Source organism: Pinus tabuliformis, chromosome 6 (assembly GCF_031772625.1).
Source record: "Pinus tabuliformis cultivar Carrire ecotype Pingquan chromosome 6, CPIR1, whole genome shotgun sequence".
NCBI classification, from domain to species: Eukaryota; Viridiplantae; Streptophyta; class Pinopsida; order Pinales; family Pinaceae; genus Pinus; species Pinus tabuliformis.
Window position 1 is genome coordinate 373,784,478 of NC_142292.1, and position 20,036 is coordinate 373,804,513.

The following is a 20,036-nucleotide window of genomic DNA, read 5'->3' on the forward strand; positions in this document are numbered from 1 at the left end:
TCTTTAAACCAATTAAAATATTTTATATTTTATATAAATTCTGAACCATGTCATTTCCAACATACCAACTTTAAACCAACCGAATTTTGAACCATATCACATTAATGCAGTTAATCCTTCTTACCATTTAAATTAACCAAATTATCTTATAAATTTTGAGCCTTGTCAAATGAATACATTTAATCCTTGAAAAAAAAATTTCAAATAGGAAAAGCTCCAAATCTCAAAAATCCAAGTGTAAAATAACATCAAATGTTGAAACTTTAAATCAAAAATTATTTTTTTAATTTTGAATCAAATCACATGAAAACAAAAATTATTTTTAAAATTCTGAATCAAATCACATGAATATATCCACTTGCAATTTTTCCTTCAGTATCTTGTAAATTTTGAGCCATGTCATGGGTTTGTTTACTCAATCAAATCACATGAATATATTCACTTGCAATGGGTTTGTTTACTCAATCAAATCACATGAATATATTCACTTGCAATTCTTTCTTCAGTATCTTGTAAATTTTGAGCCATGTCATGGGCTTGTTTACTCTTGCAATTTTTCCTTAAAAAAAAACCCTTTCAAATCAGCAAAAGCACCCTTGATATCTCTACAATCGCACATGTCAAAATTACTCAAAAGTGAATATTAGCATTTTATGTTTTTCATGGACCTCATAAATACATTCATCCAGAATTCTCAAAAAGAGGCCTTCCTATTAGGTGTTACTGTTTCCTTTGTTATATTACCTATTACAATCACCACACATTGTTCTTCGTTATATTTAAGCTCACATTACAATAATGAACACAAACAGAATAGTTATGCCACAATAATGTTACATGTAGGCTGCATTTACTGGGCCAATAATTATATTGTACATGGCATAACGTTGAAGTTACACGATATTTGTACAAGCATCCTTGAAATGGAGGGATGCAAGTACTAGTTATACAATGAAACTTTCCAACTACACGGTGGCACTCATCCCACCGGATAGATTCATATCCTTCTATTCCTTGCATCAAGAGGTCTAATGTCTGGCCCGCTTAAGGCAGGCCTGAAATTGTGGCTAGTATGAAATGACGGAGAATTATTTGCATATACAAATCCAGGTCCCCTTTGTGTCATCATGGGAACTGGCCGAACCATACCAGTTAAAGGTCGAGGGCCTTGTGGTAAAGGAGGTGGCAAACACTGCGGCATAAGAGCCTGTGGTGGCAACATATGGGGAGGCCCTCTTTGTGGTGGAGGCATTTGTTGAGGACATCTTTGTGGTGGAGGCATTTGTTGTGGACATCGTTGGGGTGGAGCTGCTCTTGGAGGCAAAGGATGTACTGGCTGTAAATTTCCTATCAAATTTGGCACCCCCAACTGAGATGGTGGCATAGGCTCCATTGGGGGAACCACCAAAGAACTATTTCCTTGCGAAAAATATGGAGGACGCCATTCAGGAATATCATCCTCGTCATTCCATGCATTATTTTCAGGCATTAGATTATGAGCATCGACAGGAACTTGAGAAGCGGTAGGACCTGCCTGCTGACCTATTTGGGTGGCAATATGAACCCCGTTAACATCAGGAGCAGAATTAGGTCCAGAGGAGAATCCGGCATCACTCTGTCCAAACTTTTGTATCAACTCGCGGATTTTCATTGATGGGTGAGGAGTGGTTGGTGGCCTTGGAACCTGCTGCACAACTTGGTGACCGACTGATAGGACTTGAGGTGAGTGCAAATTTACATTGGGCTGAAAGTAGCCTTGATTAGAAATTGATACTTGAGGCTGAGATGATTGGCTTGGAGACTGGGTAGAAGACAAGGACTGCAGGCTACAAACTTCTGGAGGCAACTGATCAGATGGGGGTATTTGGCGTTGATAGGGTACAGACACTCCATAATCAAATTCCGGAAGATCATCGTCATCCAAATTTTGAGTATAGCCACCATTTATACTAAATGCTGCTGTGGGCCCAAATCCTGGGGGCACATCATCATTCAAATCATCATTCAAATCAGACGATTCAATAATCTTGGGTACATTTATTTGTTGATCACCAGATGGCCAGGAACCAAATCCGGGTGGAATATCAGTTTCTGAAGCATCTTTATCTTCAGATGTAATATTTTCAAGTAATGTAGTATTTAGTGCAGATTTCATAGTCGGTGATCTACTTTGAACAGAATGGTTTTCAAGGCTAGAATTAATCACATAATTTGGGCTGTCAGTTCCATATGGCACCGAATCTAAGACACCAGGGCGCGTTGGAGAATCCAACAAATGACCAGATAGTGCAAGCTTTTTTGCATTTATATATTGTTGTTCTGACATCTTATGCATAATATTAGAGGTTACATTATTTCTTCGCCACACAACACATCCAATCAAACCATTCTGCTCATTTATATTCTCAAAATCTTCGTGTGTAACATATTTATTGAGAACTTTCATTGTAATAACATCAGTGGGGCATAGGTACAGCTCAACTCCCGGAGCAGGTTCTGCATATCCTACTCTCTCCCCTTGCTTATAAGAATCGGCAACCTGCATAAAGTTAAGAAATGAGTAAAATGAAATGAATTTACAACCTCTAATGCAGAATAAACAAATGGCTAAATTCTTTAATTTTACCTCCTGAATGCTTGCCGGACCATTCTCTGAGGATCCATCCTTGCAACAAATTGAAACCACCTACAGTTAAGGGGGGCACAAATGAGTTCTTCCGTATTATACTATTACTACAAAATACAGAAAGGAAAACCAGAAAAACCACGTGGCTAATTAAACATGACAGCTCTTACAAGTAACTTTCAAAGATTTAGAAACGGAAATCGTATGCAGAGGATTGACACTTTGTACAAAAGTAACGTGTATTGTATCTTAAAAAGTGCAGCTTCAGTTTAGATGTTAGATTTGTGCCCATGAATAGCTTTTAACAAGATATCACATCCAGAAACAGGTTGCTGCAGAATGGTATGATATTTATTGTTCATTAAAATTAGAATACAGTGGTTATGATGTTGAAATTGATAATTAGCCTAGAAGGAAAACAACTAAAATTCAATAGCAATAAAGCTACACCAGCAGACAAGCTGCTTCGAACATTTTTTGTCCAGATGCTGCTTTACAATATGCGGATATTAAGAATTGATACTACATGCCAAACAGTGTCTCAAGTAAACCTCCCTAGGTGCTAAACGAGTAGTATCAATAAATTGATGGTTTATTATTATATTAATATTAACGTAGACAAACTATAAAATAGTATGGCTCCACATTAATATAATCTTTAAAATGGATTCCCAATAACACAATCTTTAATGATTTTATTCACCCCTTTAAGAGACAGCTGTTATATGTACGTCTTAAATGCATGTACTTGATTAGAAACCTGCAAAATGGAGAATGGCAGCTGCTGTTTTAACTACAATTCGATGTAAACAACTTAAAGATTAGATTCGTAAAGCAACCAATATTTGATTTTTATTATTTATTTATTTTGAGATGGCAGAAGCCCGGAGCATAGCTCCATGCTTATTATTAGACACCCACGTTCCCACCGCTGCTTGGAAGTTCAACACCGACACCCAAAAATCAATCGAGTGCTGGTCAAACGTAACAACTCGAGACACCGCATATTTCGTCCAAATTGCAAAACTTTGAAGTCAAATTTGCGTCGGTCGTCATTAATTTAGCCACATGGAAACCATAATTTTTCTCGGGATCCAGAATCCAATAGCCAAAGATGCCCAAATTAAAGAAGCTGGTCAACTCTCCCTGGAGATAATCTTCAGTGTATTAACATGTAATTATCCAAACTTCTACAGCCACCTAAATGAATATTTTCATTATATGATTCAAAAAATGTACGACTTTTCCGAGTTTTGACATTCCCCCAACAACTGGAGGCTATAAACAACTAAAATCAATTCAGAAGAAATACAAGACTGAAAACTTGGGAAAACATTTTTGATTTGAAATGTTTTACTTCACAAGAATTCATCATTTTACATTCTGAGATTTACTTCCTTTGCAATATAATAACATCTGTCTTGATTGAGATAACAACCAATCAAATGGTAATGGGCTAACCATAAAAGACGCAATTAACCTCTAATTTGTGAGACAACAGAATACAAAGCAACATAAATGATGACCCTACACTCTATTTATGTGTAAACTACAGCTATGAAGAGAAATTTCCATTAAATTATCAATATAATAAAATCGGGAACATAACTTCCTCCATATGATAACAAACAGTAGCAGCTAGATGAAATGCCATCATAGTGACAGAAACTAGCTGCTCATGAAGACTGCAAATATGAATAGATAGAATAATATCCATGTGGAACTCAGTAACCATTTTCTTCTTGAAGCAATTTACTCTTCACATGCAACACATGTTATGATATCTACATTTCACATTTTCTTTTATATTTGACAGGAGCAATATAATAAAGTTTCAAACGAACTTAGAAGGCAATCATTTGGAGAACAAGCTATATCACAAAAAGATTGTGCTTTCCTTGTACAAAGTGATCAAAACTGCAAGAAAACATTTGGCAGAATTCAAGATCAAGTGATAGAAAACATATTGCATAAATACCCTATTTGAATTTGGTATAGTTGGCAGATAGACTGACTGCTGTCCTTTAAAGACTATTTAATACACGCTGGATACATTATATTTCAGCGTAAAGACCAAAAGCTAGAGGCTATTTCAGTTTTCAAGTTTATAACATTGTTGTGCAAAATTACAAACCTTCTTTCCAAAAATTTAAATCATTTAATAAAACCAATACATTATACAGCTCCTCTCAAGATTGGCATAAATAACAAGATAAACGAGCAACAATAATTGAGAACATTAAATTAATTGGGTGCAACAACAGCCTCATTTGACTAATATAGTAATCAATTGAATATTTTACTATGCACATGGAAAAGGACCAAAACATCATCCAACAGTAGAAGCCAATACACAAAATTGCTTGGCTTTGGATCTAGGCATGCGGAAACTTAAGGAAAACCATGCAATAACTCGAGAAAAACATTGGGGCATCCAAGATTACATTCACAATAAAGCAACGAAATCAAAAGTAGGCATCAACTCGTATAAAAGATCCAACTCTGTATATGAAAGGAACTAGTTAACAGTTGCATGAAATAAAATAACTGAAAAAAAATGAGAACACGAACGTTTCAAGAAGCAAAATGGACAGCTTGAAAAGGAAACAGTTCAAATTGAACTACAGTCTACTGCAAGATGACTCGAAACATAATAGTAAATAGGATAGGTCTTATTCTGCCCTCACACAGCTCAAGCATTTGAAAAAGAAATCTAAGCAATAACATATTTAGGTCTCATCTTTAGAGTGATTCCAATCCGTGTTATCCTTGGAATGCCTGGCACTTAAACAGATGTACCAATGTGAAACAACTAAGCAATTCGTGATGCTGCCTTGAGATTTTGTTGAAGGCAATGAGAACCTCTCACGGCTCTTTAAAATCATGACGATGGATAATGACTAATCCAAGTGCGAATTTTGCTTCATGATAACAAACACTTGTCACACCATTTAAAAATAACTCCCTTACAAACCGACATTTCTCTCATGGATGATCATCAATTCTCAACTTCCCTGCCAAGAAATACGGTTCAAATCATAATTGTTCAAAGCAATACGCTAGGATAACAAACTCAGTTAGCTATGACTTCCAATATACTTGAATTATTTCACCTGGGCCCATTTGCAATGTATGAATGCTCACGATCACAAAATGCCTTGGAGAACAACAATTTTTTTTACCAAGACTGACAGAGCCAAAAAGATAAAATTAAAAATAGCAAGGGACGGCTTTCCATTTTGAAAAGGCAACAAGTAATATGACGACACAGAAAATGCCATCAATATTTCCTGTCCATATATCCTAAAATGATCACGTCTGGTAGAATTAACAAGCGAGCTTTTCCGCTCTGAAAATCTTAAGCAAAGAATATATGATGACATAGAAAACACCATCATTTTATTAATGTCTCTTTGTTCGTGTCCTAAAATGGTCACTTACGGTATTATCTTTTCAAATAACGAGTGGAAACTATCTTTTTATTTTTCTGTATCTTCCTAAGCTAATTACTCGTCATAACCATTCGACATAACCATTGATCCGAGTTGTATACTACAACTACAAACTAATCAATCAAAATTAGGTTATATTACATATGAATTTTTAGCTTATAATACTGATAAATCTCAGTTCATCAGCCATTCTTTTACGTTCTAAAGTCATGGAACTCCTTTGATATTTACTTTCACTTCACACATTTGAAGAGATGAGAGCAGAAAAAAAGGATTTACTTCACATAAATCAAGAAACAATTCTTATCAGAATAATACGAAAATCAGTATAATGCTGCAGTTGCATGTGTACATACAGTTGCATTGCAGTGCAGCATCACAGCTACGTTGTTTGACAGCAATCTCCCCATGACACAAGACCTTTGATGGTTATATAAGATCTCCACTCTGTAAAAATATTTATTGAGGGGTATAACCAGAGTTTACAACCATACTCATAGCCACGCATAATCATTGAGGCCATACATTACATGTACGAGACAGGAGATAAACATGTAAAACGAGCAAACACGTTGCTAGTGGATCTCCCAACTGAAAAAAAAACATACAAACTATTCCTCCCTAGAACTTTGAAACAATAAATTCTTCCTAAAGGTGGTGATGAGGCCTGCAACTATCATTCCCAATCACATATTTCATCATCCTTTTTTCTCAGAAACAACTTATTTTCTCCATTTTACCCTAATTATCCACCACATTCAACATGATTCGATTGTGCGTTAGAAAATGAGTGTTTTCATTGTAAGTTAATGAATTTTCATGCTTTAGTGCGTTTTGGTTGGGTAATATGTGTTTTCCAGGACTCAATGTGACTCAATGGGTAATATGTGTTTTCCAAGGTACCAACGCTGAAGAGTTTTTCTGCAGCATAAGCTGTGCAAACCTGAACAGCCATATAAACAGAGACTTTCTGTAGCTAAAGAATTTGAAAGAAATGATACCACGGCTGTGGAATTTTTCATAAGTAATAGTATGTTGTAATTTTGTAACTATTTACATTTTACTGTATCTACTCTCATAAATCAGCCTATGAAGTTTTATTCCACTATTGCAGACCACTCAAGCCATTCGGCTTAAATATAGGCTGAAAGAGGATCTGATACAACAGTTAGTTAATTAGTTTTTTTTTGTAATGGATACTGATTATAGACACTTATCTGTTTTAAACTAAAAAGTGGTTTCCTTCCTTGATACCAAGCAAAAGCCATTAGAAGTTAGCAAACAGTCATGATAGTTAGTGTAAGAACTAAGAGAACCAAACTTAAGGGGTTCAACTGTTTTAATGTTTAACATTAATCACTGTTCCCTGAAATACAAGAAGTTTCTGGTGTTCCCAAACTTGGCAAGTCAGTGTGTGTATTTGTAATTACCACTCGTATTGTAACGCAAAGACCACTCTACAGTCATGGTGATCTTCATTTTAATTTATTTTCACGAGTGAATCTGTAAATCTGTTTTCTTTTTGTGCATATATATTTGAACAAACTCGAATTGTTATTTTCTAGGACATATTTCATCTTTCTGTACTTGCAAATTGCTTTCTGTAGCGTAGCCATACTCTGTTCATTACTTGTAGCATATTTTTTGAATAATGGTTATACACTGTTTTCTTTCAATAGCACTCGTAGTTATTTTCATAAGCAGTAGCTGTAGTAATTTCTGTAGCAATATTGTTGCAGCAGCAGTGGATTTATTTTCTGCAAATAGTATATAGTTGCTGGATTGAATTTTTGTAAGAATGGAAAATAGTTTTAAAATTGTAGGATGAATTTTACTTGTTAGATTAATTTGGAATTGCTGTAGGAATTAGTTGTTAATTAGTTCAATTGAGCCAATCATGGTGTGTTAATATAATTTAACTTGTAATTACATGTATATCACTTGTTAATAAACTAAACGACTAATAAAAGCAAAAGAAATGACCCAGAAATGCATATCCAACCGTTTTGAAAGCCCAGTAAGCTAGGTAGGGATGTGTCCCCTATGTTCAGTCCATAGGATTGACCCAAGAGGCCCACCTATCAATACTACTGATGCCATGAGTCTTTCAACACCAAGAGTCTTTTTCAATGGCAGAGGTTTTGGACATTCTCCTGGGCAGACCTTGTTCCTTTCCTGGACAGATCCCTTTGGAATACATTTCCTTAACCAATATGAAGCAGACAGATACTTACTTTCATAGTGACAGATACTTACTTTCCACTGCCCCCACTAGCCCAGCAGAGTTCTATGGTGCTCGGATTGTCGGATAGATATACAAAGCAGGTTTTAAATAAGTACATCGTAGGGGGCTGTCAGGTGGTCATTTAGATTCAGTCCAAAACGCATAGACAGAAATCAAGAGGGCAAATGTCATTTTAGAATATATTAATTACTATATGAACTCCGCTCTGCAGAATGTCAGATGAAATGATACAACTATTGAAATTTGAAAATTATAATGCTTACATGTACCAAAAATACGATGATGCCACAGACAGATATACCATTATGATCAACAATCCTATCATCATAATAGAATCCCCAAAGCACTACAGTTGACTACAAAATTGTAAAACAAATAATAAAAAAATCATAATGGGCATCCATCCTACGTTCCACCAGGTTTCCAAGACGGGGAAGCACAGGTGGATGGAGATGCACAAGGGAGACATGGGAACACCCCTAAACTTTAGGAAAATTCCGGGGGAGCCATCCAGGTCCTTAACATAGGGGTTCCCATTTCGAAAATTATAAACAAAATCCCAACAATAACAATTCATCCATGCAAATTCATCATTGTGCCAATCCAGTGGACATCATGTAATCCTGCCACTCCTGAGATACTGAAAATTGTTAAGTCTGCTGAATTCTGAATGGGATTTGAAACTCTACTTTCTCCATATAAAGTCTGATGAGGTTGTAACCACTCTCAAAATCCAGAGACAATTACTGGAAATGTTACAAATTAAGCAGGATAGTAAATGTCAATCCTTTCTATTTTAAGAATTTAATATTACCATTAATTAACAAGTTCCTATAATCCTCGAAGCTCTAATTTTATTTTTTTCCATGGGTTGATAGATAAAAAAACCTGAGGGGAGCACCCAGGCATCCCCATTCTGGGGGAGGGGGGCACTCAGAGATCCCCCTTTTGGGAAAACACATCCCCGACACTGGGGAAATGTTTCCCCTGCTTTCCCCAAATTGGGGCATGGGTAAATGTTTTCCCAGACATGCCCCATCCCCAGAGCGTGAGTAATGTGGGGTGCATGTTCCCCACTCTGGGGGGTGCATCCCCATGGAGCACTGCTTCCATCTCTGTGAGCCTTGAATATGCATAATAGAAAAAGCTGCTGCAACCAGTACCAATATAATCTCTTTTCAGAAACTAACAGCTACTGACATACAAAAAGCAACTATACCCATTTGTTCCTTACTGAGAATGAAGGCATCAGACAGTTAGCAAAGGCTAACTCACCGACTCTGACAAAAAAAACATTTGAAAGAATATGGTTAATGTGTGAATATAGAACCATAAACTACACGTCAATTGGGGTTTTCTCAGGTGGTTGGGCAGAATGGCTATTATCTTCTCCACCCAGGTTCAAATCCCTGCTAGTAACATGATGAGCTATAATGTCTTGATAAATATTGTTGTAACGGATTTAATGCCTATGAATATTATTGTATTGGCTTCAAGCCTTGTGAACTCTCAAGTATACCAGTGGGATGGCCTGGTACCAGAAACTTAACTCTAACCCTCAGGCTGAGAGAGAGGCTGATTTCTTTCCTCAGGAAAAGAAAGGAAAAAGGAGAACCATAAACTACACAGAAAATTATTGTGCATCCTCAGAATTCCAGCATTATGAAAACACTAATGCAAAAATAAACAAAACAACAACAATTCTAATAGACTGAAGAAAAGAAATTCTTTGGATTGGACAACCAAGAAAATACACGCTTTAGCATTTGACTCCCCTTTTCAGAAACGGAGTTAAGTAAAAGAACTTCTTGGGATTGGACAACCAAGAAAATAAAGGCTTTATGCTTTAACTAACCTTTTCGGCAATGGAGCTTATCCTAATTTTTCCTTCAAATAAGCTCCATGAAAATCAAAATCATACAAGTCTCTTCTTAAGAAGAGACCCTCCAAGCCAACCCTAATACAATCTCATTTCACCTCTGCAAGACACCTCCCCCAGAATCCAAATTCTCATCCCTCAAATCTATCTCCGCCTATTATGTTTGTCTCTCATCCACGAAATGGGAAGCAGCGCTCAAGTCATATCCCAACATTACCTAGTCCATCTCTCATTCTCCAAAACCCAGCTCCTACCCCATGAATGGATGGTATGATGCAAGGTGCAAGGCACTTGAAGCCAGATTCTTCCTACCTTTTCTCACAATCGTCCCTCTTCTCTCAGCCTTAAAGCTTCCTACCATCACCTCCTCCAACATATGAAACATATGTTCATCCATAAGGCATAAATTGAGCATTTCACTCATCCATTCTCCCAGACAACACCTCTCCCCACCATGTAGTCCATGCAAGCTTCCAACAGACTTGGGCACATAACATTATTCACACGATCCAGAAATCGAGACCAGCACAAATCCAAAAAATTACAAAACAACCATGGTTGACCACATGTTCTCAAAGCTCTATTCTACAATCCTCCATATTAAGCTCTATAGGGAGCTTGATCATTGATAACTTAAGGCTATAGGATAGGTTGGAATCTAACCTAACCTATATATCAAACCATCGATCATGTACTTACACTCTTAGCCATTATTAAGGAGGAACATCATTCTCCCAAGCCTATTGTTTTTTTGTAGACTTCTGAAAACTTTTTGACTCTATCCCCCGCGAGAACCTATTCTACAGGCTTGGAGAGATCGACATCTCTGAGACCTTGTTTCCCAACATTATGCACCTGTACAAGTCGTTCCTTGGTCATCTCTACATAGCTCACAGGGTCTCTAACTTTAACAAGAGTACTATTAGGGTCAAAAAAGGGTGCTCCCTGTCCCCCGCCTTGTTTTGGGTAAGCATTGATGAGCCTACTTAAATGAGCATATCCAAGAGGATGATGGGCACCTTCACCAAGTTTTGATATCTAATCTTCTTTTTTGCTAATGATGTGGTCCTCTTAACCTCATCCCTAGAGGGTCTACAAAGACAACTAGACGCCTTGGCCCTTTTCTGAGACCTTCAACAGTTGACAATCAACCTAGGTAAAATCAAGGTTATGATCTTCAACAAGCCAAAGAAGATACTCCCAAACTATCATTTCTTTTTCAAAGGGGAAGAATTTAAGATCACCATCACACTTTAATTAGAGTTGCAATTCTCAAGGGCCTCGTTTTAGTATAGGGTATGTTCAACAAAGGTTACAGATCTTCAAACTTATCAAGGGACGTCTTTGACACCATTTTCAAGACCCATTGTCCTAAATGTCTCATGTGGACACCCTTATCTGCCCCACAATTCTTTAGGGAGAACTCATATGTTATAATCTAATTGGGCCATCTCTTGGGCAAGAGTCGAACAAGATCATCTGAGACGACATTTACAAGCAATTTGTAGATGTCCATTGGACAAACCCACATGGTGAGTTACATCCAAATATGCCTTTTCACATGGAAAATTTTGGAGTTGACGGACAAACTCATTGTCTATCCTCCATAGCATGCCAACTTCATCATTGGGTGCAAGCTCTCTTCATACTCCACCGAGCAAATTACAAGTGGTGTCAGATAGACTTCGAGTGCAACAAATCATTAGACTGACTGATTAGACAAGATATACAAGTTAAAGACATCAGAGTACTTCATCTTTCACTGCCCCATCTACGAATATTCTAGAGTGATTCCATAGCATATACAAAAAGGCAGAAACCCTCACAATTTTCTTTAGTTACCCCAACTAGAGATTACTAGCTTTGTATATGCAGTAGGCCCTCAAGTTACATTCCCATACTCTTGACCTCCTCCTAGCCTGTGTCTTGCTAGGAGGATTATTTCCTTTTTTAAGGAAGCCCCCATATGCTAGAGGCACCAAGTAGCTAATTGATAGTAGCCGTACTTTTAACTCTATATTAGTGCAGACCCAGCGGACCATTCCTACCTGCCAGAGAGCTCAACAATATTGCCATTCCAAATCCCATATACCAACGATGGGATGAGATTACCCAAACTCCAACAGTAAGTGACCTCTTACAAGTAATAGCAACACATTGCAATCCAGATCATCCTCCAACATTTTTCCCAAACAGAGCAACTCTATCTTGACTTTTCTCCATTCGGCATCGAGTATGAGAGATAGATTTAGAGGACCCTAATTGGTTTGCATCATTATCAATATTCCAAATCCTAGAACCATTACCACTATACAGTTTTCTCTGTTGGCAACCTTCAACTCTCAAAGTTTGGTTTTTAAGATTTAGCCTAGATACATACTTTACTTTCTATATCCTGCCTTTTATAGGAATTGTCTTGGCATTCCCGCTCTCTATGAACATCATTCTACCTAGCAATCCCATTGACCTATTTTACTAGTCATTCATTGCACCTAGCAATCCCTATTGACCTATTTTAGTGTTCATTCATTTGACATTAATAAAATTATCTTCTCGTGTCTACCTCCCTACACCTTCCCCGTCCCCCTACCAATTAAAAAAAAACAAAAAAAAATAACAGAAATTGTCATTTAAAATTCTGTACGTTGACATTGTATTATTTATTGTTATTGCAGCTCAATTAAATTAAAAACAGGCACTAAAATCCATGGCATATTGAGGGAGTGAAATACCATGACTGTACGACTTCGAGAAAGAGGTAACTCCTGAAGAAACTTTTCAAATGCATCTAGTCGTACTCTTCCCTTAACTTCGACATACTTAGACCAGTCTTTCGCTGAGGTTTTCTCACCACTGAAACCAACCAACCGCAAGTCACTATCAACGAAATCCAGTTCATCTAACAACTAATTTATATAAAAAATAATAGAGAAGTAGATATAACAACAATAGAGAAAAGAATGTCTAACGTGATGAAAGATGTGTTTAAAATTGATGGGTAAATCATCAAGTGCCATACAAAACAGCATTAACAGAAACTCCTAACCTTGAAATAACAGTTGCCCAAAACACTTGAAACTAAAACATCAAGGAAGTTAACAGCCTTCCACAAATGAATTTTCTAATGCTTATCTTCAACAAAGAAATCCATACCTTTTGAAAACAGCCACGACTGTTTCAACAACAAATGGATTTAATTGTACAGTTCCCTCCCAAAGTATTTCATAAGATGAAGACTGAGCTGCATTTCCTTGACACTCATTCAAACCATCAGAATATTTAGTTTTCCTGCTTCGGCTTTCACTTTGTCCTTCTCCAATGAGCATTCTCTTGCGGGCAACAGAAAGATCATCTAATACACTAGCTTTGCCTTCTTCCAAGTTACCTTGAAGGGTGTTTGCCCATTCTCTAGATTCTTCATTCTGAATTGTGTTAACAACTTCTGCATCTTCATTAGATTGGTCTTCCCTTGAACCTATATATTCATCAAGAGACATTATTTCAGGAAGTTCCTTTCGTTCCCTCATTACCTCTTCAGTAACAATTTCAGCTGGACTCATGTCTGATGCATCTATTCCAACTACTTGACCAGATAATGTACACGATGGAAAAGAACCAGGGGAATCTGAACCACTGCCAATTTCACTATGGTCAAGACTATCAACTACACCAGCAACTTCATCCACATCTGAGGCTTCATTGTTTTCAGTATTCTCCTGCTTAGTTTGGAGTTGCTGTCCTCCACCAGCCGCTACTTCTGGAGCTACATCATCCTTTTCAACTTCCAAATGGAATTCTCCTTTGTGTGTTTTCTTCACTAACCTTCTATAGTCAACATCTGAGTCAGGTAGAACTATCATATAAGCAAGCTCCTCTGCTTTGGCAATCCTCCATTGCGACAATTCCTTGGATGCTAATTGCTCTGCAGTCATGCAACAGAGGCGCTCAGGAGTGATTTCACCTGATACAACACGTGCCCTTAACTCAGGGTTGTTTCTATCTTTAAGATTAAAGAGAAGAGACCTGGCCTTTTCCTTGTACTTCTTGTTAACACTGCCATATATTCTGAAAAGTTCAGCTTCGACTTTAACTGATACAATCTGTGCTAATTCAGAACTCTGCATAGTTTGTTCATGCCCTTCACTTTGACTCTCCTCTTTCTCTAATTTAGCCCTTTTAAAGGTTAATGTCTCTGCCTCACCATTGTATGGTACATTTAACTCAGAGTTAATCTGAATTTCATTTTGTTCCTGGTGTGAACCTTGTCTTAAGCAACATGATGAAACTGTTGTTTCTGCCAAAACCTGATTCTGTTCAAAATCTTCCCTACCTCGCTTCAAAGTTCCAGATGATTCCTCTTGACAATATTTGTCAGTCATGGCGCTCAACTCGGGGTCTTCCATTTTAACAACATTATAATCCATGCTCCCATCCTTGTTCAAGACTGTTGATTCAATCTGGAAATTATTTTCCATTTTTACATCCCTTTTAGATTGTTCATCCCATACCATAGCCAAAGCAGATGCCAATGATTCTCTCAGTTTGGCTCTGACTGAGTCAGATGAATCAACATGACCCTTGGGAGAAGATAAATCTGTCTGTGCTGTCTTCTTCTCCTGCGTTGGAGATTGCCGCATCTTTACGTTAGGTACTCCAAATAGAACCTTTAATGGCACATTATCCATTGAAGAAGAGTATGGTGCACTAGGATCAAAATCTACATCTGCATCTTGCTTCATTTTCTCAATATCCTTCAACCTGCATTCATGCGCTTCTAACATCGACACTGTCCCAAAATGCCCATGATCTTCAAAAAGTTCGTGGGACTGTAATACACACAAAAAAAACAGTTAGCAACAGGTATATTCTTAAAATTTTCTAGACAACGATCATTATAATGTACATTCACAATGCAGAACAATAATTTGACCAACGTCTTCTAGATCAAAATCAAATTTAGCATGTGAAAAAAAAAACTACAGGAAAAGGTAATTTGGCATCATTTGATTACAGCCTTCAAGGATAAACATGTAGCTTTATTTCATCTTCCTTCTATTACAAGACAAAGATAAGGAACAAGAAGAGAACAACTAAATCAGTCCCAAAGCATACAGAAAGAATACAAATGTACAAGCCTCTATGCTTCAAAATTGATCATTTTTTTCACAATGCAAGCATATAAAAACGCATTTTTTGCCCTTCAACCTTAAAAGCATACAAGAATATGTACTCCCTCACACAAGATAAGGTCCAGCTCTGAATTAGAATAGATGGCATGCTAATATAGAATAACAAGGCTTCCATTTTGCACAATTGCACAACTCTGATATATTTTAATTGACGAGATTCCATAATTGAGACTACCACAACCACATAAACAGTGGTTGGCATACGATGATCAATCTATAGCAGGCATCTTATATATGCTGTTGGTTATGCTAGTCAAGCGCTCAACTAAAAGGCAGTTACACTGGTTACAATAACAAGTAACCCAATGGCAGTTTTTAGGGGAGAATTTATTGACTTTACATTGTACAACTAACAGCAACATTTGTAGAAAAGGCAGCTTGTTGTAATGATAATCCAGGTTCATGGCACACTAAGCTTCCTCTTGTGTTTATACAGGTCCCAGTTAATACAGTGCAAGAAGATGAGATGCATTGAGACAAGCACAACCACATAAAACAGTACTTTGGTTGGTGTACCACCGTCCACAACCAATCTATAGCAAGAATCATTTATATGCACTTGGTTATGTTAGTCAATTGTTCATCTAAACAAAGTTACATTGGTTATATTAATAAATAACCTAACAGTAGCTTTTTCTAGTAAAGTTATTTGTGTTACAAATAACAACAGTGTTTTTAGGAAGGGAAGCTTGTTGTAATAATAACCCGGGTTCATGCCCTACTGAACATGCTCCTGTGTTTATAGCATATACAGCCCAGTGATTTGTCTATAACAAGCATCTTTCCTCTGGGCAAGAAGATGAGATACATTGAGACGAGCACAACCACATAAACAGTACTTTGGTTGGTGTACAACCAATCTATAGCAAGCATCATTTATATGCACTTGGCTATGTCAGTCAACTGTTCATCTAAGCAAAGTTACATTAGTTATATTAATAAATATCCTAACAACTGCTTTTCTAGTAAAGTTATTTGTGTTACAAATAACAGCATTTTTAGGAAGGGCAGCTTCTTGTAGTAATGACCCAGGTTCAAGCCCTGCTGAACATGCTCCCGTGTTTATACAGGCCAGTGGTCTGTCTATAGCAAGCATCTTTTCTATGTACTTGGTTGTTTTTGTTAATTGCTCATTTAAAGGCAGTTACATTGTAACTGGCTACATTAACAAATAACCTAATGGCAACTTTTCCTGCGAAAGTTATTAGTATTGCACCTAATTACATCTTTTTAGGAAGGGCAGTTTATTGTAATGATGGCCTCTAGCATCAAAAAAAAATCATGCTACAGCAAATACCTACATATCATCAAAATCATTGCCTATACCTACATATCATCAAAATCATTGCCTATATTAGGATCGTAATCATCAATATCACCCTCTAAGCATTAAAATAAGACAGAAAAAGCTTAACATGTCAAATCAAGATTTTGTTGGAGTGATGGGCCCATTTTTTCCAGTCATGGTAGTGGAGTTCAACAATCAATGCCACTAACATCAAGATACATAGAAGGCTTGATGTTCTCGATCAAATGCTAGTTCCATACCCTTGTACACATTGAATCTAATGGAAATGTTCCAATCCCCCCAATCCTGAAATCCTAAAAACTGTTAAGTCTACTAGCTTTCAAGTGAAATTTAAAATCCCACTTTCTCCATATAAAATCCAATGAGGTTGGAACCACTCAAACATCTTAAAACACTTAATGGTTTTAAAATTTAGGTAAAGGGGAAGGTTATCCCACTCATTAATTTTTCTTTTCTTCTTTTAATTTCCATTCAAATGGTCCTTGGTTTCATTGTATAGAACCGGCAAGTTCAATGAAAAAAGCTCAGCCTTTTCCAATTTTGTGCAACAGGTCAAGCCAATTGATTCCAGTATGATGCGAATAACACTGTTCTTATTTACAATTTGACTCTCAAATTCTCAAACTCTAAGAATTTGAATTTTGGGTTCCCCTTCAAGTCCTTTCTAATATTTTCTTGATCCTCCTTGATTTTATCTGTCCATTTACAGTGATTAATAGTACATAGATTTTACATGTAGAACTTACCAGAATGAATCTTCATCCTAATTCATCATTTGGCAAAATTAAATGTGTTTCACCTATCATAAGGAAACCCCACTTAATCATGAAATATATCATTTGTATACAAAGGAACTAATTCATATACCCTAGAAACATTAAATCATGTGATAATAGCTTAAAAAGCCATTGTGATACAACTTATGGAAATTTTGCATTGCTTCCACTAAAAACAAGGTACAAATCAACCTAAGGTGATTCAAGGTGCATGCTAATCAATACAAGAGCACACAACATGGAATCCAAGGATATAGAGCCTACGTATTTCACCTCTACAAAACTCATTCCATAGTTTGCCGGAATGTTACCTTCCACTCATCATAACCCTTCAAAAGGGTTGAAATTTTGATTTGACAAAAATTGACTAGTTTCACCAAAAGCCCAAGCTTCATTACAAAAGTCCGAATTGAGTGATCCAAGTTATTGAGTGTGCAAGCCACAGCTTCCTACATCATTAATTTTTCACTTTGAATCAAAAAGGTAGTTGGTCAAGAATGTTACCACATGATAATCCCGTGGTTGGAATGAGCATCATGCTCAAAGGATTGTCAACAAAATGAGCATCATGCTCAAAGGATTGTCAACAGATCAACCCGGGTTATATGTTTAATCTTCTTCCTTTTCTTCTTTCTTTTTCCCCACTCTCTAAAGAACTTTCAATTTTGTCTTTTCTCCCTTTATTTTTCAACTTCTTGTCTTCAATTTTTTCCTTCGCATCCTTCAACTGCAAACAACACCTCTTCATTCATATAACTTGCTAAAAGTCATCAACAATTGTACTTACCTTCCTCTCCTCCCTCTCACACACCATTACCAATGTCCCATTGAACTGTAACTCGATGCTTGATCACCAATGCTTGTTGTTCAAGCATCGGATCATCCTCCTCTTTGGAGGCATCTTCTCTTATATCAACATCATCATTGTTGTCACCTCTAGACTCATGTTAAAAGTCCCTTTGTTGTTGTTTTTCTTCATCTCTCTACTATTTGGCATCAACTCTTCTTGTTGCATCTATATCTCCATCCATGAATACATGTTTCTCAAGTTTTCAAGTGTCCCTCCAGCATCTTCATCTTCAAGCTTGTTCTACTTCTATGTTGCATTACTATTCCACCTCTTCACATAAGCATCTCCTTTCCTTTGGCAACATGCCTGTTGCATCTTTCCTTTGATCAACTTTTGCACTCCTTCCCACTAATTGTTGTTTTTTTCCTTACAAACATATCAACGCAAAATGCATTACAAAACCAACAATGTTCATCTATAACTCCTTCAATGGAACTTCTCTTGCCACACCATTCCCTTCTACAACGCCATCTTCTATTGCAATGACTCACTACAACTATGTTGTTGTAATGTCTTCTTCCCTCTCCTTTGGCATGTTATCAACAACACACATTACACATATTTTCCTCTTTCTCCACAACAAATTGGAGATAATAATTTTCATGCCTACGACACTCATCAATTTCACACACCTTCTATCTCTACTCGTCTTCAGACATCTACACTTGCATACGCTCAACTACATGCACCCCACTCTCATACTTGGACAATGAACTTTTTTCTAATAGAACTCACAACACGGATCATGCAACATAGATCCCATCCACTACCATTGTTAATGGTAACAAAATTCAGTAAAGGAACTTTAACTTCACAACTTGTGGAACTACATGGTGGATAATGTAGCTCGTAGTGGTATTCATCCCAATTTGCAATGGTCACTTTTCCCTGCCCTTAGACCACAAGGAAGGAAATTAGAAGTTCCTAATAACAAGAGGAAATTTTAGTTAATTATCTATCTTTCCAATTTAGTTTCTAGAACTTGGAATTATTCATTGTTATTATGGCCAATTTTGTAAACAATATATCACAATTAAAAATTGCACTATTGACTGCATATTACAAGTCCTTGGTCAATATTCCCTCTTCCATTTCATGGTCAAATTTATTTATTAATGACAAACATTCTTTGTTGGAAACTTAAAAATTAAAGGGTTCATGTTATGGTTATCAATTACAACCATAGTATTAAAAACTGTAACTGATGATTGGACCAGTCTACCTTAAATAAACCAAGTTTCAAACCAAAACTAGTCAAATCTCAATGAACATGCTTTTAAAAAAATACATGAAATAATTAATTTTTAATGAAAAATAACTATTTTTAAGATTTAAAACCATGATTCCAAACCAATAGAGACAAAATATGTGAGATTTGCTAATCTATATATGATGTAAAGGTGAATATATCAAAACGGCACCGAGTGCAACACATATCATCAACAAAATACAAAAGCAATGAAGCTCTAAATGGCCTATAAAGTCCAAAAACAATGCTACAAGCTATTTGGCCATTGGCCTACTACAAGACTACAAGTCTAAACTCTATAGATACATATCAATGATCAACGTGATCATTCCTCATCATGATCAAACTCATGACTACTACTAGACACGAGATCATCAACAAGAGCTATATAATCATCATCTGGATTAAAGTGCCTAATGGAAGCACGAGTTGGTCGAGTTGCACGACTAGTGCCTTCCATT

The 20,036-nt window shown here is 36.7% G+C and overlaps 1 protein-coding gene across 6 annotated transcripts in view; it reads right to left on the reverse strand.

Annotated features, from left to right (window-relative positions):
• Nucleotides 1–799: 799 nt before the first annotated feature.
• Nucleotides 800–20,036, reverse strand: part of LOC149258853 (uncharacterized) — a 36,229-nt gene continuing 16,992 nt past the window's right edge. For all 6 annotated transcript variants that reach the window (XM_089416572.1, XM_089416531.1, XM_089416555.1 and 3 more), the window contains 4 exons: nt 13,356–15,028; nt 12,935–13,055; nt 2,627–2,686; nt 800–2,539 (listed from right to left, as the gene is read on the reverse strand). In XM_089416572.1, the coding sequence (XP_089272698.1) occupies nt 998–2,539; nt 2,627–2,686; nt 12,935–13,055; nt 13,356–14,983 (3,351 nt within the window). In that variant the 5' untranslated portion in view covers nt 14,984–15,028 and the 3' untranslated portion in view covers nt 800–997. The remainder of the gene's footprint in view (nt 2,540–2,626; nt 2,687–12,934; nt 13,056–13,355; nt 15,029–20,036) is intronic.